Here is a 23,111-nt window from a genome sequence, read left to right on the forward strand (position 1 = left end):
AGAACAGGGTTTGAAGGCAGGGTGGGCTAACTGGCATTTATGTGCACCCCCAAATGATGCGAGCTGGGCGAGGCAGCACGTGCCGGCCCATCCCTGGTGGGAAGCGTGTGTCGGGGGACCTGGCGTGCGGGCAGTCCTGCTGAAGAGCACGGAAGGTACGTGAAGCCCAGAGGGACCTCTCCTTCCCTGCTACTAGGAAAAAACTGCATACAGGGTGAGGGAGACAAGTACCGGAAGAGAAAATCCTCCCTCAGACACACAGTCATTCCCGCTCTGTCAGAGTACACGTCTGATACAGGCAGAGAGGTGACCTGTGTCTCTGAAAGAGGAAACTCGACTTTGTGGGGGAGTGGGAGTGGGGCGGGGCGAGGGGCACCGTTGGAGAAGCTTAACTAGTGGACGTGTCTGAAATGGCTGAGTGCGACTTCCTTTACCTTCTCATTTATTTGCCGGTGCACAAGGTGAACAGAGCTGCAAAATGGCTCTTAATAGCCCTACCACCCACGCCCCTCATACATTTTAGAGGAATAGGGGCTGAAGCCAAGCCAAGGAAAATACTCATCAGGAAGCGCACTAATGTCAGAGTCCTCTTTCTGCAAGTGAGCAAAGGTTATGAAAACACAGCGTCGATCAAAGAGCGTTATGTTAACCTTCTGCAGATAACTGATAAAATTCAGGAAGCCCAAGGAGCCTATCAGAAGTTTCCAAAGGAGGCTTCTTTCTTTGGGATGAACGGTTAGCGTAATATTCTCCCTCACTGATGAGTGACAGTTACTTGTAGCGTCAACATGTGTTCTTGCCTTGCTTCGGTGAACAGAAAAACACTGCCCAAGATTTAGGAACGGTGTGCACACACAGAATTGTCTAGAACCATCTCTGTATTTTTGGAAGATCTTTCTGCTACCTCATTGGAATAGAAATGTCTTTCAAGGGACTTCCCTGGTGGTCCAGTGGTCAAGAATCTGCCTTCCGATGCCGGGGATGCAGGTTCGTTTCCTGGTCAGGGACCTAAGATCCCACATGCTGCAGGGCAGTGAAGCCCATGTGCCACAACTAGAGAGAAGCCGGCACGCTGCAACGAAAGATCCCGTATGCCGCAACTAAGACCCAACGCAGCCAAATAAATAAATAAATATTTAAAAGAGAGAAAAAAAAAAAGAAACATCCTTCAAATCATTTAAGTGGTCTTAATCTTCCTGTTCCCTAAGTGGCCCGAGATGCATACAGATTTCTAATAGGAGCTAACCTATGCTTTGTGAGCCTTGCCCACAGAAAACAGCCTTCTTTTCACGGTGGCTTCAGCCAGTTCTAACATTTTGCATGTTAAAGGACTGTGTGGGAAAGGTATGTGGAACTGTCACTAGCTCTCTGTGACCTTAACCTGGTCGGGGAGAAGGGAACTGCCAAGGAGAAAGAGAAGAAGATAAGCTTTCCTGTGTGGGCGGTCAGGTTGACTGTGCTGAATGAGAGGAGCCCGGCCTCCTCAACCTTCTCTCTTTGCCTGGATGTTTATAATCCCGATGGGGAGTGCAGGTTGAGGGAAGGGTAAATTTCCATGACATCTGAGCGACCGAATTTAAACATCTCACATTTCCACGTTTGATAGGTTCCTTGGGTTGTGTGTCATCCAAATTCCTGCTCTTTTGCCTTTTTCTCTTTTGATAAGGAATTTGTTTTGCAGACATACTACGTTAAATCCCTTTCATTTCTGCTTTTACAGGAGGGAGAAGCAGATGTGGCAACGAAAGAAATCAAGCCAAGTCCTGGGCCCACAAGAACTGATTCCATTGACACGTACGTGAAGGCAGACTAGGGCTTTCGGACAGACACACTGGGCAGTCCTGTCACTTTCAGCTGTCCCCTGGGAGGCCAAACATGGTGGGCTGAAAAAGCCACTTATTAATTTATACCGGGACCTTTCAAGAATGTTCCATTTGAATTGCTATTTAATGTTGCAGCCCAAACTGGTGGAGAAGAAAAACTATGTCTGGTGCCTTTGTCGGCGAACTAACCCCTCACCACTCTGTGTAGAGGTGCTTCATCTCCATCAGATGGGCAGTGAAAACAAGCTGCTTCTCAATTAAGAGACCCATGTTTCCTAATTTGTTTACCAGTGCAGTCTGATCCGGACCAGGCTGCCCAGCTGATAAGGGGGATGTTTCCATTTTGTCTTCCCTGTTCATCCCCGAGTACAAGCCAAGGTGACTAATTCAGGATAATCTTCCATAACAATGACTGTTGTTGCTCTGAGTGATGGTGGCCGTTTTTTTGAAAGTGCCCAGATATCTTACCTGGGGAATTGCAAGTAGACTTGTGACAAGTAGATATTAGGAAGCCGACATCTTAAGAGGTGGGGGGACCTTGAGGAGGAGACAGCAGGGGAACTGGTCACCTGAATCTCTTGCAAGTAGCTCTGACCCAGACTATGCTGTCAGCTCATCCTCTGTAAGCAGGTTCTTACTGCATGTCTCTGCTTAAGAAGAGTTATCTGAAAATTTCCCTAAGGATCTCTTCCCTCATAGGCTTTTAATATCTTTTTTCTATAACTTGATGAATGTACTTATAAAACATAAAAATGGGTTATTGTTTTTTTCAGTTATGCTCCCAAGCCTTTGTATAAGGGAGAAAATCGGGATTAGATAATATTTTTTCATCAAACAGGGCAGTTGGCAGAAATGAAAGTTATTCCCTTTTTTAGCTAGAAATTCCTCAGCTTCCCCCTCTCCCCATTGCTTTTTTTTAAAAAAATTATTTTTATTTATTTATCTTTGTCTGCGTTGGGTCTTCGTTGGTGCGCGCAGGCTTTCTCTAGTTGCGGCGAGCAGGGGCTACTCTTTGTTGCGGTGCGTGGGCTTCTCTCTAGTTGTGGCGTGAGGGCTTTCTCCTCTAGTTGTGGCGCACAGGCTCTAGGGCGTGTGAGCTCTGTAGTTGTGGCGCAGGTTCCAGAGTGCTTGGGCTCTGTAGTTTGCGGCAGGCAGGCTCTGGTTGAGGCGCGCCAGCTCAGCAGTTGTGGTGCACAGGCTTAGTTGCCCCGTGCCATGTGGGATCTTAGTTCCCTGACCAGGGATCGAACCCGCGTCCCCTGCATTGTAAGGCGGATTCTTTACCACTGGACCACCAGGGAAGTCCCCACACAGCTATTTTGTAATAACAGCTTCCTTACCCGGTTTGAAAGTATTTTGAGGAGTCAGAGATGGATTTCCAGGTTCAGAGTTTGAGCTCCGGCAGTGGGGACTGGGATTGAATCCTCGCTTTTTGTTAGATGTGTGACCTTGCGTAGGTTACTGAAAGAGCAGCTGCCACTGGCATCAGCACAGTCGTCCAGAATGTTTAGTTGCTGCAGTGCTTGTTGTGGTTTTCTTTGTCATTGAACTGCCTCTTGATTTAATCTGAGTTGGAAATCAAGAAAAATATTTGACGTGCCAACAGTGCCTACAATTCTCTGCTCTGATTGTTTGAAACCAGAAACAAAAATGATTTTCTTCTCCTGACTAGAGAACGTGGTGGTTTCGGTCGAGCTGGAGAAAGGCCGGTGGTCTGCATGTCACCATGGGCAGCACACATGCTTGTGCCCTTTGTATGACTGTGGTCTTCCTGGAGATTAGTCCTCTGGGAAAGCTGGACACCAAAAACCAGGGCTACCTCTGCCCCACTGTGGTTCCTGTGGTCTGGTGCCGCGGACACGGTGATCACTTAGAGGAAGTGAGCATGTGCAGCGTAAGTCGAGCCCACCCATCAGTCCCCACTTCTTCCCTGGAAAGCATGCAGGAGTGAGGCACTGGTGGTCACCGGGCCAGCTGTGCTTGGTCTGTAAATGAGAATTAACTAGAGAATATTCTGGAAAGCAGTTCCTTTAAACTGGTTCCAGTAATATTCCTGGACTCTGACATTTTTGTTTTCTCATGAAAACCTTTTAACCTTTATGCTGTCCTGATGTAGGAGTAAATCTGCAGAAGGTGCCAGGAATTATTTGGAATTTGAGGAATTAACTGTGAGCCAGCTCCTGCTTTGTCTAAGGGAAGGAAACCAGAAGGTGGAGAGACTTGAACGTGCCCTCAAGGAAGCCAAAGAAAGGTATGCAATAGGCAACGCGAAATAGGCATACATTGCTTTTTTAACAGCTTTATTGAGATATAATTAATATACCATACAATTCATCCATTTGAAGTGTACGTTTCAATTTTTAGAATATTCACAGAGTTATGTAGCCTTTACCACATTATAATTTTAGAACGTTTTTCCTTTCAAATAAGCAACCCAATAGCTGTTAGCACTCACTCCCCATTCCTCCTAGTAATTCTGTCTGTCTCCATAGACTTACCTTTTCTGGACACTTCATACAAATGGAATCATACAACATGTAGTCTTTTGTGATTGGCTTATTTTATTTAGCATAATGTTTTCAAAGTTTATCCATGATGTAGCATGTGTCAGTTCTTTTCTCCTTTTTGTTGCCAAATAATATTCCATGATGTAACTAGACAACGTTTTGTTTATCTCTTCATCATTGGATGAACATTGGGGTTGTTCCCACTTTTTGCCCATTATGAATAATATTTGCTCTCAACATTTATGCACGATATTTTGTGTGGACATTTTTTTTGGGGGGGGGGCGGTGCGGTACGTGGGCCTCTCACCGTTGCGGCCTCTCCCGTTGCGGAGCACAGGCTCCGGACGCGCAGGCGCAGCGGCCACGGCTCACGGGCCCAGCCGCCCCGCGGCATGTGGGATCCTCCCGGACCGGGGCACGAACCCGCGTCCCCTGCATCGGCAGGCGGACTCTCAACCACTGCGCCACCAGGGAAGCCCTTGTGTGGACATATTTTTAAAATTCTCTGGGTATATACCTAGGAGTTGAATTGCTGGGTCACGTGGTTACTGTTGAATGTTTTGAGGAACTACCAAACTGTTTTCCATGGTGGCTGCACCATTTTACATTCTCACCAGCAATGTATGAGGGTTCCACTTACTCCACATCCACGCGAACACCATTGTTGTGTATCTTTTTGATTATGACCATCCTCGTGGATGTGAAGTGGTATCTCGTGATTTTGTTTCCCCAATGGCTAATAATGTTGAGCATCTTTTCATGTTGGCCATTTGTATCTCTTCTTCTTTGCCCATTTAAAAAAATTGGATTGTCTTTTAATTATTGAATGATAAGAGTTCATTAATATTCTGGATACAAGTCCTTTATGAGGTATATGGTTTGCAAATATTTTCTCCCAGTCTGTAACTTATCTTTTCACTTCCTTGGTGGTATCATTTGCAGCCCAGAATTTTTTTATTTTGATCTAGTCCTGTTTATCTGTTTGGTTTTTTTGTCCCTTCTGCCTTTGGTGTTGTATCTAAGAAACCATTGCCTAACCCAAGGTTACAAAGATTCACCCCTGTGTTTTTTCCTAAGAGTTTTATACTTTTAGCTCTTAAATTTAAGTCTGTGATCCATATTGATTACATTTTTGTGCATGGTGTGAGGTAAGGGTCCAACTACATTCTTGCATATGTAGATATATTGCTGTCCCACACCATTTGTTGAAAAGGTAATTCTTTTCCTCACTGAATTGTCTTGACACCCCTGGTGTAGATCAGTTGACCATAAGTGTAAAGATTAATTCCTAAACACTCAATTGATCTATATGTCTATCCTTATGTCAGTACTACACAGTCTTGATTACTTTAGTTCTGTAGTAAATTTTGAAATTGGGAGATGCAAGTCCTCCAATTTTGTTCTTCTTTTTTTTTTTTTTTTTGGTTTTTTTTTTTGCGGTACGCAGGCCTCTCACTGTTGTGGCCTCTCCCGTTGAGGAGCACAGGCTCCAGACGTGCAGGCTCAGCGGCCATGGCTCACAGGCCCAGCCGCTTCGCGGCATGTGGGATCTTCCCGGACCGGGGCACGAACCTGTGTCCCCTGCATCGGCAGGTGGACTCTCAACCACTGCGCCACCAGGGAAGCCCTGTTCTTCTTTTAAAAGACTGTTTTGGCTATTCTGGGTCCCTTGTTTTTTTTTTAATGTAATTCTTAGGAAAGTTTGTTAATTTGGGGAGAAAAGCCACCTGGGATTTTGTTAGGGATTGCATTGAATCTGGAGATCGATTTGGGAACCATTGTCATCTTAACAATATTAAGTCTTCTGATCCATGAACATGGTTGTCTTTCCATTTACTTAGGTCATCCTTAGTTTCTTTCAATGATGTGTTGTAGTTTTCAGCGTACAGGTCTTGCACTTCTTTTTCAAAATTTATTCCTTTGTATTCTAGTCTTTTTGGTGCTATTATACATGAAATTGTTTTCTTAATTTCATTTTTGGATTATTCATTGCTAGTGTAGAGAAATACAACTGATTTTTGTATATTGATCTTGTAGCCTGCAACCTTGCTGAATTCATTAGTGCTAATCATTTTTTTAGTGGATTCCTTAGGATTTTCTGTATACAAGATCATGTCATTTGCAAAAAAATAGTGTTACTTCTTCCTTAACAACCAGGATTCCTTTTATTTCTTTTTTTTGCATAATTGCCCTGGCTAGACTTCCTGTACAATGTTAAATGAAAGAGGAGAAAGTAGACATCCTTGTCTTGTTCCTGATCTTAGGGGAGAACGCTTTCAGTCTTTTACCATTAAGCTGGTATTACCTTTGTTTTTCATAGATGCTTTTATCAAGGTGAGAAGCTCCCTTCTATTTCTAGTTGCAATTTTTATCATGAAAGGGTTTTGGATTTTGTTAAATGCTTTTTCTGAGTCTATGAAGATGATTGTATGGGTTTTTAAAAAATATTTACTTTTAATTTATTTATTTGGCTGTGCCAGGTCTTCACTGCAGCATGCGGGATCTTCTTAGTTGCAGCATGCGGGCTCTTAGTTGTGGCATGCAGACTCTTAGCTGTGGCATGCATATGGGCTCTAGTTCCCTGACCATGGATTGAATCCAAGCCCCCTGCATTGGATCACAGAGTCTTAACCACTGGACCACCAGGGAAGTCCCTGTATGGGTTTTTTTTGTTTTGTTTTTTTAAAGAAGATGTTGGGGGTAGGAGTTTATTAGTTAATTTATTTATTTTTGCTGTGTTGCGTCTTCGTTTCTGTGCGAGGGCTTTCTCTAGTTGTGGCAAGCGGGGGCCACTCTTCATCGCGGTGCTCGGGCCTCTCACTATCGCGGCCTCTCTTGTTGCGGAGCGCAGGCTCCAGATGCGCAGGCTCAGTAGTTGTGGCTCACGGGCCCAGCTGCCCCGTGGCATGTGGAATCTTCCCAGACCAGGGCTCGAACCTGTGTCCCCTGCATTAGCAGGCAGATTCTCAACCACTGCGCCACCAGGGAAGCCCATGGGTTTTTTTAACCTCTATTAATATAATGTATTACATCGATTGATTTTCCAATGTCAAACTAACTTTTCATCCCTGGATAAAGCCCACTTGGTCATGACGTATGATCTCTTTTTATATGTTGCTGGTTTGGACTGCTAGTCTTTTGTTAAGGATCTTTGCGTCTGTATACCTAAGGGGTACTGGTCTGTAGTTTTCTTATGTTGTCTTTGTCTGGCTTTGGTATAAGGGAAATACTGGCTTCATAGAATGTGGTATACACACGCACTTTGGGATAAAATTTATTTACCTCATAGAGTTGTGAAGTCAATGAATTTCTACGTGTGAATGAACTTTTTATGAAGGCAAAGTGCGAAACCACATAAGACGGGAGATAATGCAACAGTTTTAGGGTTCCATTGATTGCAACATTTAATAATAAATATACTATAAATAGGATATACTATAATATACATAAATATATTATGTCTGAGACATAATACTCTCAGACATTATAAATGGCTCATTAATCTTAAAATTATACTATAAGAAGCACTTTCTGGGCTTCCCTGGTGGCGCAGTGGTTGAGAATCTGCCTGCCGATGCAGGGGACATGGGTTCGTGCCCCGGTCCGGGAAGATCCCACATGCCGCGGAGCAGCTGGGCCCGTGAGCCATGGCCGCTGAGCCTGCGCGTCCGGAGCCTGTGCTCTGCAACGGGAGAGGCCACAATAGTGAGAGGCCTGCGTATAGAAAAAAAAAAAAAAAAAAGAAGAAGCACTTTCTAACTGAAGCAGTTGAAATTTTTAACTATAAGATCTGTTTTAAAAATATGAAGCATAAGTTATTTATTCAGAATGAGGGTAACTAGAATAATCAGTGTTTGTCCAATGACTTATTTGATCGTCAGCTCTTTTCAGAGGTGAAAAAGGTATGATAGCTATGAATCGTAGGTTTTTACCCCATATCCTACTACTGTCCCTTAGAAAAGTTCAGAGGTTAACTTCCAGGAAACTAGTACCATGTATTCTAATGGAGTAAAATATTCATCCTGCCTTTTTTTTTTTTTTTTTTTTTTTTTTTTTGCACGTGGGATCTTCCCAGACCGGGGCACGAACCCGCGTCCTCTGCATCGGCAGGCGGACTCTCAACCACTGCGCCACCAGGGAAGACCATCCTGCCTTTTTGACAAGTCCCCAAATCTAGTAATGATGCACAGAAAAATAATTAAGTAAAAGCATTCTTTTTACACCTTAATTATTCCAGCTGATTTTTAAAGGGAAGATGTTTTGCTTTGTAAAAGACCCTTAATAGTCATGAGTAATCAGTGTGTTTCTGTTTCATTGGCACATTTACCCTCCTGAGTTCTGCACACCATTCTAAGAAGTCAAGTTTAGCCAGTATTTCATCCTTCCTCAGATAACATGATTAGCTTTAATAATAAAAGTGTAAACTTAGGAATTTTCTGATTATACATCCGGATCTTTCATATAATCTATTATATATTTCCTGCTTTCAAAATAATCGTAGCTGTCTGTCTGGAGGTATAGCTTTTCAGATTGCAGCTAGGAAGTCAGGCCTGCCTTTGTGATGGGTGTTTCCCTCTCTCACTCTGAGCTCCCTGTAAAGGATCCCTTTCTCAATAGCATTAAATTTCCATTTTGTGAGTCAGCCTTCTTGCAGTATTTAACACCTGGCAAGTCAGTGATTGGTTGCCAAGAGTAATGTTCCCCATGTGGGTATTAGGATGACCTCCTGGCTAAGGTCGGACTGAAACCAAGAAATAAAATCACTGATTCCTAGACAACCTGGCTTGATCTACTATGTGGGATATGATGGAAAGACATTCCAAGACCTAACATGTCTTTTTCTCAAATACATAAGTCAATCTTCAACCATTTTCATGAGAAATAGGGGTAATAGACAGTTTAAAATTTACTCTGAAAAGTTTTAGGGATTTGTGGGGACAGTGGACAACAGACTTGCCTTTCTTCCATCGTTTGCCAGGATTCATATTTCGTGCAATTTGTGTCTTCTGAACAAACTTAAACTGACAGCCAGGAAGGAGAGGGAAAGTGTATATGAAGTGTGACCTGGGATAATCAAGAGGTAGTAGGGAAAAGTCAGCCGAGATGAAAATTTGCCCTACAAAATTAAGTTGAAATTCAAATGTAGGTCAGAAGCCTGCGTCATATGTGAGTGGCGTGATAATGGCCCATCCTTCGATCCTGCACCAACCAGCTCTTGGCCCATTGATTTGCTTAGCTAGAAACAGTGCCTGTGCACCAATTAGATTGGGCAGTTTGCAACAGATACTAATGCTGTTTGTTTATTTGTTATTATCACTAAGTTTTTTAAAAATCAGGTTTGAATTCACATAGTTTAAAGAATTGGTTCCACAAGCTTTTAATGGAAAAACAGTAATTCTTTGACCAACCCCCTTTTACCCCCCACCTCCTTTTCCTGCTTCTGAGACAACCACTTGCAACATATTTAGCTGGTTCTTTTGATACTTACTCCCATATATCAAGATTAAATTGCTACTTAATGTTTTTTCCTATTTTAGACATAATCTATTGACCTCCCACTATGAACGATGAGGGTTTAACTGCCTTTCACTCTCACCATTGTCACTACACACACTTCTGGACCCTTCTTCCCACCCCACTCCAAAACGGATTATACTGACATTCAGTTAGATCACTACTCAGTGTTTATTATTATTATGCGTACATACCCATGCACCCATACAGTTCTCTGTTGAGCTGTGCTCTATGCTTTGACCACTTTTCCGTTTTTATACTTAAAAAAAAATCTTTATACAGAATTACCTTTATAAAAATTTGCTTAGTTTCACCATACTCTTTTCCAATGAGGAAATCTCAATTACATTCAAACATGTTAGTAGTCTAATAGTTTTCTCTTGAAGACTTTTCTCCTGGAGTCAGCCTGGTTATTATCTAGGTGCTGTTGTATTGCAGTCATATCGGAACCTCCCTTTGTCATTGTCCTGTGGAATTCCTTCATCTGTACTGTGTTGGATCACCTGTTTCCTGAATCCAGTGCCTTTCTCATTCTCTAAATATCTTTAAATATCTCCACTAACTTACTAAGACAGAATATATGGGAAGGATATTTCCTGAGATCTGCATATCTGAAAATCTCTGTTTCTACCTTTATACTTAATGGATAATTTGGCTAGATATAGACATCTGCATTGGATATAATTTTCCCTCCAAATTTTGAAACCATTACTTCATTGTGTTCTAGCTTTTGGTGTTAATGTTGAAAAACTCATTGCCATTCTGATTCTTAATCTTTTGGTATGAAACTTCTTTGTTTTTCCACTCCCCCAAAGGTTCTTTGCTCTGTCCCAAGTTTTGTGACATTTCACATGTGCTTTGGTGTGACCTTCTTTTCATCCATTTGTTCTGGACATTCTTGGCCTCTTTCATTCCGCAAACTCATGTCCTTCAGTTCTCGAAAAATGATCTTGAAATAATTCAGGTGGATAACCTGTTATCTTCAGTTTTCTCTATTCTCTCATTCTAGCACTACTGTTATTTTTAATTGGACCTCCTGGACCAGTCCTCTGACTTTCTCAACTGGGTGTCCCTCTTTTCCATTTTTTCTCTCTCTCCTTATCTCTCTCTTTCTCTCCACCCCCCCTTCACTCTTGCTCTTTCTCTTTTTCTGCTTTCTGATACATTTGATCAACTTTCATCTTTTTTGAGGGGTGGGAGACAGTTCCTTTGAATGTTCCTCTTCCATTTTATTATGGTGGTAATATGTTTCCTTCTGTCCCTAAGGATATTAATGATAGGGGGTTTTTTTAAAGTTTTTTCCCCTTGGTATATTCTAATTTCAGTAAGTTGTTCTATTTTCTGGTTTACTTTATCTGTTTCATTTTAAGGTTTTCCTGCAATGTCTGGTAATCTTTACTGTTTGATCAGATTTAAGACTGGGGGGTTAGATGCTGATCATACTGCTGTGTGGGGCTTCCCTGGTGGCGCAGTGGTTGAGAATCCGCCTGCCATTGCAGGGGACACAGGTTCGAGCCCTGGTCCGGGGAGATCCCACATGCCACAGAGCAACTAAGCCCGTGAGCCACAACTACTGAGTCTGCACTCTAGAGCCCACAAGCCACGACTACTGAAGCCCACACACCTAGAGCCCGTGCTCCGCGACAAGAGAAGCCACCGCCATGAGAAGCCCGCGCACCACAACAAAGAGTAGCCCCCACTCGCCACAACTAGAGAAAGCCCGCGCACAGCAACGAAGACCCAACACAGCCTAAAATAAATAAATAAATAAATAAATGTATTAAAAAACAAAGCGCTGTGTGCATATGTAGGGAGATCTGGCCGGGAGGTTTCCTTGGGGAAGTCTTACGACAGAAACTTTAAATCTTTACCTTATCCTGATCAAATTCTCCAGAGGAGACTTTTCCAGTCTCCTGTCTGAAGGGTACTCTTCTAGATGGCAGCGTTCTGGAGATGAGTTGGAACAGAAGGCTGAGGGTCTTAGCATTCTGTAAGTTCCCCTCTTTTCAGTAGGGAACCCAGCCCCTCAACTCTGATTAATGACTCTGAGTCAGGAGACCCTTTATTTTATGACCTTCTAGTCATTCTTAAACAGGTCCCAACTTTAGCCCCACGTCCAGAGGTACCTGATGTCACTGATTCCTGAGCCTTTGGGGTCCCACAGTGTGAAGTGGGTTCCATCTTGGCTCTCCCTACTATTGGCTCAGATCCAGTCCTCTTGGGCTATCTAGTCAGTTCCCACTCATACCTAATGCTTCCCTAATCTTCTTGCTATTATTTCCTCTCCCTTTCTCTTTGTTCTTATAGGTATGTGACTTTTAAAAGTCATTTTAGTGGCATTCAAGGTGGGAGAAAAATTACATGCGTATATTTAATCTACTGTCTTTAACCACAAGTCTCTTTATTTCATTTGTATCGGGATGGCTTTCATATGATTATGATTCAGTGTAAGAATGTTGCTATATCTGTTTGTTTTCAGGACCTCATAAACTTAGATGGGTCCCCAAAAACGAGTCTTTCCCTCTCTGCCGAATCCTTATAAAGGGACACCCACTCTCATGTAGCACATATGCATGCACATGTGTACACACATAAAAACACACATTTAAAATATATTTCTGTGCATGACAATGACGTGAAAAGAGGCAGTATTTTTCAGTGTTCAAGATAAATTATACATATCTTATACCTCCATGTGCATTCATCCCTTAAATCAATTCTAGCCAATATCAGGTTGAAAGCAAAACCAGAGCTAATATAGTAAATGTGAAGAGATTTTGAAAACATTGATCTTTTATCCAAAGTTTGAACAATGTTCTTTTCAGTGCTTCCACAATTGATATTCCTCTGGAAGCCAAAGAGAAAGTAACTTTTCTATGTTCTTTAATTTTTCAGAATTTCTGATTTTGAAAAGAAAGCGAAGGATCATTGTGAGATTGAGACCCAGACAGAGGGGTGCACAGAACAAGAGAAAGAAGAGGAGAAAGGCACAGAAACTGTGGGTACTAAGAGTCTAAGACTGTTACCACACCCCCGATGGACAGAGAGTAGTGCAGGCGCTGGAGCTGAGTCTTGTGATGTGTTATTGGCTTTAGCAATAAAGAAATAATTTCCATCTTGAGTATTTTCTATTTCTCTTATATTTCCTTGTCCTGATCTGAATTTCATTCATTGTACTGAGATGTATTCCTATCCTAGTGATTCTAGGAGATAACATCTCTCTCTCTTCTTGGCTGATTTTCTCTCCAGAATTCCTAAGTGGACAGGCCCACTAATTGAGAAAGGAATTTTGTCCAATTTATAGTAAGATCATTTGAGGATGTGACCCAGAAACGTAAGGTAGAATTGAAAGATCTTGGTTCTATCCCACTACTGGTTTGAATAAAATAGTATGAACAAAAAAGGTTCATGTTTATATACATGCTCATATACGTTTCTGTTCTGTGGCAACTCAGAGACATGCCTTGTAGCCTGCAAATACAGTCTGAAGCTTAGGGAAAGGTGATGAAGGCAGGAAGTTGTAAGACCCACAGTAGCCCATGAGAAAGGCATTTACATAAAATACTTTAGCTCATTTATTTATTCAGCAAATATATATCAAATGCCTACTGTATGCCATGTTCTGGGCTGAGTCTCCTACTTTCAAGAGAATGGAGACTATTTTAAAAACTGAGATGAAGAGAACACCTGTGAGTAATAGTACCCTGTTGACTAAAACTAATCGACAACTAATAATAGAGAAGTACTGAGACTTCCATGGCACCATAAAACTCACTGACAAAAATTCTAGAGCTGCCAGGAAAAAGGCAGTACAGTGAAAATAGTTGAGTAGACTGGAAAAATAAATCAGCCAGGGAATATGGGCATGAGTTGCTAGCTGGATAAATTAGATTGTGCTTTGACATCACTGTGAGCTATGATCCCTTGAGCTATGATCAGGATTCTTTTGGCTGCTTTGGGTCTTTGTTGCTGTGTGCAGGCTTTCTCCAGTTGCGTCGAGCAGGGGCTACTCTTCATTGCAATGCACAGGCTTCTCATTGTGGTGGCTTCTCTTGTTGTGGAGCACGGGCTCTAGGCACGTGGGCTTCAGTAGTTGTGGCTCGCAGGGCACAGCCTCAGTAGCTGTGGTGCACGGGCTTAGTTGCTCCGCGGCACGTGGGATCTTCCCGGACCAGGGCTCGAACCCGTGTCCCCTGCGTTGGCAGGTGGATTCTTAACCACTGCGCCACCAGGGAAGCCCAGGATTCATTTTAATTAAGATAAAGTCATTATCACAAGTGCATCCAAACTGAGCAGTTAATGATCTATAAGGAAACAGAGTTGTACTCAAAGCTTTTTTTTTTTCCAATACAAGATATTTGGGGCGTTAATTGCTAAAAGTTCAATCAATTCAACAGTCTTATTTAGACACCAGTTTTCTCACAAAGAGGTTCATTTAGCCTCTGATAAATGTGTGTCTGTGATTGCCCGGATGACAGGTTGGAAGTGAAGTGGAAGCGTTGAACCTTCAGGTGGCAGCCCTGTTTAAGGAGCTACAGGAGGCTCACACGAAACTCAGTGAGGCTGAGCTAATGAAGAGGAGGCTTCAGGAAAAGTAAGAATGAGAGATGAATTTTATCCTCCTTCGAAAAGTGTACAGTTTTACAAAATACGTTAATATACAAAAATACAGTTTTGTTACTGTTTTACTGAGTAAAAGCAAAAGAGACCTAATTAAAATATGAATTCAGAAAACACTAATGTTCAGGTTAATATAGAAACACGAAGTCCTTGTAGTAATACGGGGGAACGGGCCCAAGGGACTCTGATGCTGCTGTTCGGGGACACTTGTTAAGCATATATGAGGACCTGGAAAAAGCAGTGAGCCAGACTTCCTGTGACTTACATGAGCTGACAACATCGATGTGAACAAATATAAAAGCTACAAAGGGCAAGAAGAACTTGAGTGAGATTTACCTAGGAAAAAAAATTGATTTTCAATCAGTTATGAAGTCTAATTTATAAATTGAGAGAATTTTGCATTTGCTTGTTTCTCTTGATGTAAGAAGTTATCCCAAGTTTAGGAAAGCTAAGTTGATGTTGTTCTTTTGGATTAGTTAGCAAACATATTTCCAGCACAATATATAAGTGTATGTTTCCATGGAGTTACACCGACCAAGGTTGTACAGTATTAATGGTTATCTAGTACAGCGTAGCAGCTGATGCTAAGGACTTTGGATAAACAGACCTGAGGTTGAAATATGGATCTACCCCTTATTTGTGGTATTACCCTGGACAAGTTATTTATTTAACCTCTCTGAGTCTCAGTTTTATCATTTGTAAACTGTGTGTCATAATTCTGACTTAGTAGTAAGTAAGCTAATGTTTAACATGCTTTGCGTTAATGCCTTGCACGTAGCTATCATTGGTTTGTATTTGCTGTTATAGTGAAATTTTCTCTCTGATCTTTAAGAGGACTGAAAGCATTTCCTTCTCCCCTATTGAATCTTTGTCAGAAGTCATATTTTTTGTGCTTAACAGAGCCCGTAGTTTTAAAAATACTAAAGATATCCATGGATCACTATATGAGAGGCACCTCTAGCTAATTACTAGTTTGGTCTGTATCTAAATCACAGAAATATATTTGCATGACTAGTTGAAACAATTACTCCAAGTAGACAGTAGCCTGTGTGATCTTAGATCTGTATTTGTTTATGTTAGGCATAAGGGTTCAGAGATATGTAAATTTCTTTTAGAAAAATCTGTATTTTTTTAATATTCAGGCATAACGGTTCAGAAATATTACTTACTTCTATTAAAGAAGCAGGGAGGATAAAATATTTAATTTTGTACTGTTAAATTTTTGAAAAATGTAATCCTAAAATGCTTTGCATATGCTACATAATCTGGGGATTCGTTTAAAAGCCACTGAGAAATGAAGTATTGTTTGTCCTCATGAAATTTTGCTCTTTCTTAGATGTCAGGCCCTTGAAAGGAAAAATTCTGCAACCCCATCAGAGCTGAATGAAAAGCAAGAGCTTGTTTATAATAACAGAAAGTTAGAGCTCCAAGTAGAAAGCATGCGATCAGAAATCAAAATGGAGCAAGCAAAAACAGAAGATGAAAAGTGAGTATGCTGTGACTGAATGGCTACTTGCTAAAAGAAGACAGAATAGCTCTTTTATGCAGATTGGAATCAGGATTTAAGAATAAATTTTAAAAACTTTCTCTTTTATTTATTTGATGGCATACTAGTGGACTTTTCTGAGGAGATAAATGTTAAGTTTTATAATAACAATTATGAAAATTATTTGTAATCTATCTTGATTGGGGAGGGGGGAATTGTTTTCTTGGCAAGTAAGAACATGCTAGTAGGTGTGGGATTATAAGGGTGGGAGCGAAGATTTTGTCACCTGAGTGTTCAGAAGAGGGTAGGGAGGTGAGACTACGCTTCTATGATATTTTCCCCAAGATTCCATTTTAAAATTTCTTTTTAAATAGGTCCAAATTAGCCACTCTACAGTTGACACACAACAGGCTTCTTCAAGAATACAATAATGCACTGAAAACAACTGAGGAACTAAAAAGAAGAGAGGTACTTATAGAAAAAAAAATTACTTTCATAGCCATTTAACATTTTATGTAAATATCTAAAGCAGTTGTGTTCATCCTTAACTAAGTCTGGTTTCAAGGGTTGTTTTTCCATTTATAATTGATTTCTTGTGTCTAAGTGTTTATAACGTTTTATACCTCCTGATATGCCATACATGTATAATGTGTCTTGTGTACAGAGGTGATGTGCATGTCCTACGGTCAGAGTACAGTTTTAGCATTTTTTAAAAAAATACATTTATTTACTTATTTATTATTATTTTTTGGCTGCGTTGGGTCTTTGCTGCTGTGTGCGGGCTTTCTCTAGTTGCAGTGAGCGGGGGCTACTCTTCGTTGCTGTGCGTGAGCTTCTCATTGCAGTGGCTTCTCTTGTTGCAGAGCACGGGCTCTAAGCACACAGGCTTCAGTAGTTGTGGCACACAGGCTCAGCAGTTGTGGCTCATGGGCTCTAGAGCACAAGCTCTAGAATACAGGCTCAATAGTTGTGGCACATGGGCTTACTTGCTCCGCGGCTAAGCTTTTAGTATTTCTAACAGTGGATGGGTTTGTAGAAGAGCTAAGCCTGGGCTCCTACTTGAGTAATGACTGTATAGTGAGACTGCTGCCTGAAGCTATCACAAGGCTAGCTTGCCTGCTGTCAGTGGACTTGAGGCCCTGGACTTATCTGGCTGCATCTTAAATTATTGTATTAGTAATAGTAATAATGCCCCCAGAATGGTGTGATAATTTAAACACCATGGATAGAGATGTCAGGTGATAGATGTGGGAATAAACCTGATGGTGGGAATCCTTTCACAATGTATATCAAATCATCACGTTGTACACTTTAAATATTTTACAACTTTATTTGGCAGTTTTACCTCAATAAAGCTGGAATAAATAAAGACCACGGGAGCTCTGAATTAGAAGGGGTCTTTGAGTTTATATTCTTAGAAATATATTTTCTGTTTTTCATTTACTTTTACTAGAATATTGTTCCTCTCTAGGACCTAGTAAATTTTTAATTTAAACATTCCACTGACTTCATTAAGTTAAGAGTAATGTGAGTGGAAGAATAGGAGTATCAGCAACGTACACCCACCCCGAGATAGGGGTTGTTATTATCTCCCTTATTTTAGTGTTTTCTTTTTATAAATCATTATTTTAAATTAGGAAATTATTATCTTCAAGCTGTAAATTAAGTGCATGAAAGTTGCTGAATAAGTTATCACTCCTGATTAACAGAATAGTTTAGAGCCAGTCATTTAAAAAAAAATAAACCTTCATCTAATATTTTACTAAAATAGGTTGAAATCAACCATGTCTAGAATAAGTTTGTCTTTTTCAGTCGGAAAAAGTGGATAAGGTGGTGCTGCAGGAACTGAGTGGAAAGCTGGAACTGGCAGAGAAAGCCCTGGCTTCCAAGCAGCTCCAAATGGACGAGATGAAGCAGACCATCGCCAAGCAGGAGAAGGACCTGGAAACCATGGCTGTTCTCCGGGCTCAGGTAGGCTTCGTTCCCAAATGTGAGCCGAGGCAGGCCAACCCCGATTATATTCTCTAACAGGAAAGTGATAGTGCTTAAAATATATTTTTTGACTTTATACTATTTCCACCAGTATATTTTTAAAAACCTTTTTACCGAAGTATATCACAGGTGGAAAGTGCACCACACTTTTAAGTGTATTACTCACTGAATTTATCCATTCTACACTTTATAGACAGCTGGATTATTTCCAGCTTGGGGCTTTGTGTTTAATGTTGCTCTGTCATTCTTATGCGTGTCTCTTTGTTCACCTGTGCATTCATTTCTGTTGGGTACAAACCTAGGAGTGGAATTGCTTGTTTGTAGAGTATGCATGTTACTCATCTTTAATAGATAATGCCAAAGAGGTTTCCAAAGTGGACCAGTTTTCACTCCCACCAACAGAGAGTTCCTATTGCTCTATATCCTTACCTGTACTTGTATTATCAGAATTTTTAACCATTCTAGTGGGTTTATAATGGTGTCTCATTAAATTTGCATTTCCCTGATGGTATGATAGTGAGTACTTTTTCAGATGTTTACTGGCCTTCTAAGCATCCCCTTTTGTGAAGAGCCTGATCAGGTCTTTGCCCAATTTTCTTCTGGTTTTCTGGCTTTTTCTTAAATTTATAGAAGTTCTTTATATATTCCACATACAAGCCCTTGCCAGTTATACTTTTTGCAGATTTCTTCATTCCATGATTTGCCTTTCCACTCTCATGAAGGTGTCTGTTGAACGAAAATTCTTAATTTTAATGCAGTCCAGTTTATGAGTCTTTTTATTTATGATTATAGTACTTTTTGTGTCCCGTTTTAAAAACTTTCACTATCTCAGGGCCATGAACATATTCTCCTATGTTGTCTTCTAAAAGTTTTATGGTTTTGCCTTTTACATTAAGATCTAAAAACCATCTGGAATTAGCTTTTCTATATGGAGTGAGGTAAGGGTAAAGATTTATATTTTTTTCTGCATGAATATCCTGTTCATTTGGCACCATTTATTTAAAAGGTCATCTTTTCTTAAGGACTCTGCTGCCCTCTTTGTCACATATTGTGTCCAGGTACCCACGGGTCTATTTCTGGATTCCATACTGTTCCATTGGGTTATTTGTACATCCTTGCTCTGGTACCATACTGTCTTATTATAAAGAATCAAATGCTTTGATATCTGGTAGAAAGTCTTCCTACCTCATTGAGATTCTTCAGGAGGACCTTAGGTTTTCCTTTCCTTATAAATTTCAGAATTTGCTTGATATTTTCTACACAGAAAAAAAACCTGGGATTTTGATTAGAATTTTCTTAAATATATAAAAATCAATTTGGAGATGATTGGCAACTTTACATCATTGACTCTTCCAGCCCACGAACATGACATATCTTCTTTAATTATTTTCAGTCATATTTTTAATCTTCTTAGTAAAGATTTTGCTCATCTTTTATTAGATTATTCCTAGATATTTTCTATTTTTATGATACTTTTATAAAGAGCATTTTTTAAAACTTCATTTTCTAATGGTTGCTGCTATATAGAAATACAATTGATTTCTAATATTGACTTTACATGCAGTAAACTTACTCAACTCACATTTTAATTCTAATAATATTTCTGAATATTCCTTTGGACTTGGTACACTAAGATCAGTTGAATAATGACTGTTTGTTTCTTTTCCTTTCCAGTTCATTATATTTTTTTCTTTCTTTTTCTTGCCTTATTGCACTGGCTGGGACCCCAGGGCAATGCTGTGTAACAGTGGAGAGAGCAGGCAGCCTTGCCTTGCTCTCAGTCTCAGTGGCAGTGTTTTCAACATTTCACTGTTGAGTGTGTGGTGTCTGCTGTAGGCTTTTCATGGATATCACTTATTAGATTAAGAAAATTCCATTCTCTTCCTTGTTTGCCAAAAATGTTTATTTTGAGTGGATGTTGAATTTTATTTAGGAAATGTTTTTTCTTCATATAATGATATAATTAGATAATTATATGCCTTTTTCCTTTAATTTGTTAATGTGGTAAATCACATTGATTTTTAAAATATTAAACTTTGCCTTTCTTGAATTATCCTCTGTATATATTGTTGGATTTGGTTTGCTTATATTTTGCTTAGGATTTTTGTATCTACATTCTTGAGTAAGATTGGCCTAGAATTTTCCTTCTGCTCATGTCCTTGTTGGGTTTGGATTTCAGGGTTTTACTGGCCTCAGAAAAACAAGTTGGGGCACATTTCTTTCACTGTTCTCTGGAAGAATTTGTGTACAATTGGCTGGTTGTGACTGTTTTGGCCCACTTTTCATACTCGTGGGTGGAGTCCTTAGAGAAGAGTTTTATTAGTGAACATACATCCTGCCTGAGATGTAAAATCACCAAAAAAGTGGGGGGAAAACGTTGTTTTGTTTGTTTCCATTTTGTTTGTTTGCTTATTTAAAAGTGGGATCATGTCATACATTTTGCACTACTTTTTCATTCTTGATATATCTTGGATATCTCTCCATGTTATTACTCACAGCCATATGTAGTTTTTTTAACAGTTGCATGGTGTCCAAAGTGTACATTGCCATGACAGGTTTAACCAGTCTTCTATTAATGGACCTGTAGGGTGTACCAATATTTTTGCTATCATCAACAATGCTGAGCTGAACATTTCTGTATCTGTGTCTTTGTGCACTTGTGGAGTCTCTAGTAAGATACAGAAATGGAATGTTTGGGTCATTGGATATGCCTGTTTTTATGTTAAATAAGTATTACCAAGTTGTCTTCCAAAAATGCATAATGAAAATTATTCTCTCACCAAAAGTAGATGAGAGCTCGTATTTCCCCACATCCGTGCGTCACTCTTTAAATGTTTGCCAGTCTGAAGAAGATAAATAGATTATTTGTAGTGTAGCAATGCCAGAAGTTTATTATTCCCTATATACATACATACTCAGTACCAGCTGCCCAGAGTGGCTGGCCCAGTGAAATATGGAAGTGGTTGACTGAACTTATGGTTTTAGTTTTATTTCGACAGGAATAGAATTTCAACCTGAGCTCTTTAAGGCATTTCCTTTGTTTGTGCATGATACTGTCGTCATGTACTTTTGCCATGTTCTGTACAGAGACATTTGTTTTGTTTTGATGGATACTCTTGTTCATTCATTCAGCAACTCTTTTTTTTTTTTTTTTTTGCGGTACGCGGGCCTCTCACTGTTGTGGCCTCTCCCGTTGCGGAGCACAGGCTCCGGACGCGCAGGCTCAGCGGCCATGGCTCACGGGCCCAGCCGCTCCGCGGCATGTGGGATCTTCCCGGACCGGGGCACGAACCCACGTCCCCTGCATCGGCAGGCGGGCTCTCAACCACTGCGCCACCAGGGAAGCCCTCAGCAACTCTTTTTTGAGCACTTTATGTCACTGTTCTTAGTGCCGGGGATATAGGAATGGACAAAACAAAGGCCCAGTTCTTACTGGCTCAAAGCTCATAAGTGATGGAGGTGAGACTCTAACTCAGATTTAGGTCTGACTCAAAAAAAAGCCCATAATCTATCAATGATAACCATAAAATGTTGGATCACTCACAAATGGCAGAAGTCCCTTAAAATGATCTATTTCATACTTTTTTTGGTAACTACAGTGTGCTTAGAATATTTAAATTTTTATTAATTTTACTTTTTAAAGTAATGGATAAAAATTTGTATCCAAAAAAAAAAATTTGTATCCGAGAACCACTAAATTTGAAATGAAAAACCCAATTTTAAATATAGGAAGTTAAAAACTGGTATTAAAATAATGCTCAATTCACTATTAAGGCATTCATTTTTACTTTATAATTTTTATTTTTGCGGTACGCGGGCCTCTCACTGTTGTGGCCTCTCCCGTTGCGGAGCACAGGCTCCGGACGCGCAGGCTCAGCGGCCATGGCTCACAGGCCTAGCCGCTCCGCGGCATGTGGGATCTTCCCAGACAGGGGCATGAACCCGTGTCCCCTGCATCGGCAGGCAGACTCTCAACCACTGCGTCACCAGGGAAGCCCTTTACTTTATAATTTTTGTAACAGTGAAGAAATTACATATTATGGCATATTTACTTTTTTATAGGTAACAAATTATTCTCCAAACGTAGCAGCTAAAACAACAAGCATTTGTTATCTCACACAGTTGCTATGGATCAGGAATCCAAGAGCAGCTTAGCAGGGTGATTCTGACTCAGGGTCTCTCATGAGGCTGCACTCAGGATGGACTGAAAGATCTATTTCCAAGATGGCTCATTCTCATGGCTATGGGCGGGAGGCCTCAGTTCCTGACCATGTGTGCCTCTCCAGAGGGCTGCTTGAATACCCTCATGACGTGGCAACTAGCTTCCCCCAGAGCAAGTGATCCATGAGAGAACAAGGCAGAAGCCATGGTGTCCTTTATGCCCTAGTTTCAGAAGCCACACACCATTACTTCTGTAATATCCTAGTGATTACACAGGTTGGCCCATTCATTGTGGGAGGGGACCACATGAGGGTATGATTACCAAGAGGTAAGGATCACTGGCACCATCTTGGAGGCTGGCTACCACTGTGGAAAGCAGTATGATAAATGGAAGCATCCATGGTTCATGGGCTTCAATCTGGGTTCAAATGCTGGTTTGAGCATTTAACTAATTTCCCCAAGATGAAGAGCTATTAAATTTATAAATGTAAGATGAGCATAGCAATTCTGCCTTCCCAGGATTTTGGATAAGGAGAAAATAAAATGGTCAATAAGGGCACCAAACATAGGACCCTGCAGATGTTTGGAATTCAATAAATAGCATCTATTTATTGTTGTTATTTTAAATTTAGCTTAAGGCCAGCCTTCATAAATATACCTGACAGGGTAAATAAACCATTTACTATATTAAGCTACTGCTGAATATTATTTTTTTAAAAGAGACCAGAGAATTTTACTGAACTAATGGTACACACAGTATTTAAACTACCTATATCTGTGTAATTGCTGGGCTCTGATAGTTTAAAGCACACACACACACACACACACACACACACACACACACACACACACGTAACTTGTGTCTTCTATTTGACGGTAGTTGGAAAGTCATGGTGATTACACTGGTTTCTAGCAGGAACAAGTGCCTGTTATTTGCAAGACAGTGTCGCAGGATGCAGCACTACCTCTGCACCTTATCAGCGGGTGAGCTGTAGAGAATCCACATTT

General features: G+C 40.6%; 1 protein-coding gene across 11 annotated transcripts in view; it reads left to right on the forward strand.

Annotated features, from left to right (window-relative positions):
- The window catches only part of OPTN (optineurin), a 42,330-nt gene that overhangs the window by 13,770 nt on the left and 5,449 nt on the right, over positions 1-23,111 (forward strand). For all 11 annotated transcript variants that reach the window (XM_059059183.2, XM_067030457.1, XM_067030452.1 and 8 more), the window contains 7 exons: positions 1,721-1,794; positions 3,940-4,074; positions 12,740-12,842; positions 14,323-14,438; positions 15,801-15,950; positions 16,325-16,418; positions 17,763-17,921. In XM_059059183.2, coding sequence (XP_058915166.1) covers positions 1,721-1,794; positions 3,940-4,074; positions 12,740-12,842; positions 14,323-14,438; positions 15,801-15,950; positions 16,325-16,418; positions 17,763-17,921 — 831 coding nt within the window. The remainder of the gene's footprint in view (positions 1-1,720; positions 1,795-3,939; positions 4,075-12,739; positions 12,843-14,322; positions 14,439-15,800; positions 15,951-16,324; positions 16,419-17,762; positions 17,922-23,111) is intronic.

This window comes from Kogia breviceps, chromosome 3 (genome assembly GCF_026419965.1).
Source record: "Kogia breviceps isolate mKogBre1 chromosome 3, mKogBre1 haplotype 1, whole genome shotgun sequence".
Classification (NCBI taxonomy): domain Eukaryota; kingdom Metazoa; phylum Chordata; class Mammalia; order Artiodactyla; family Physeteridae; genus Kogia; species Kogia breviceps.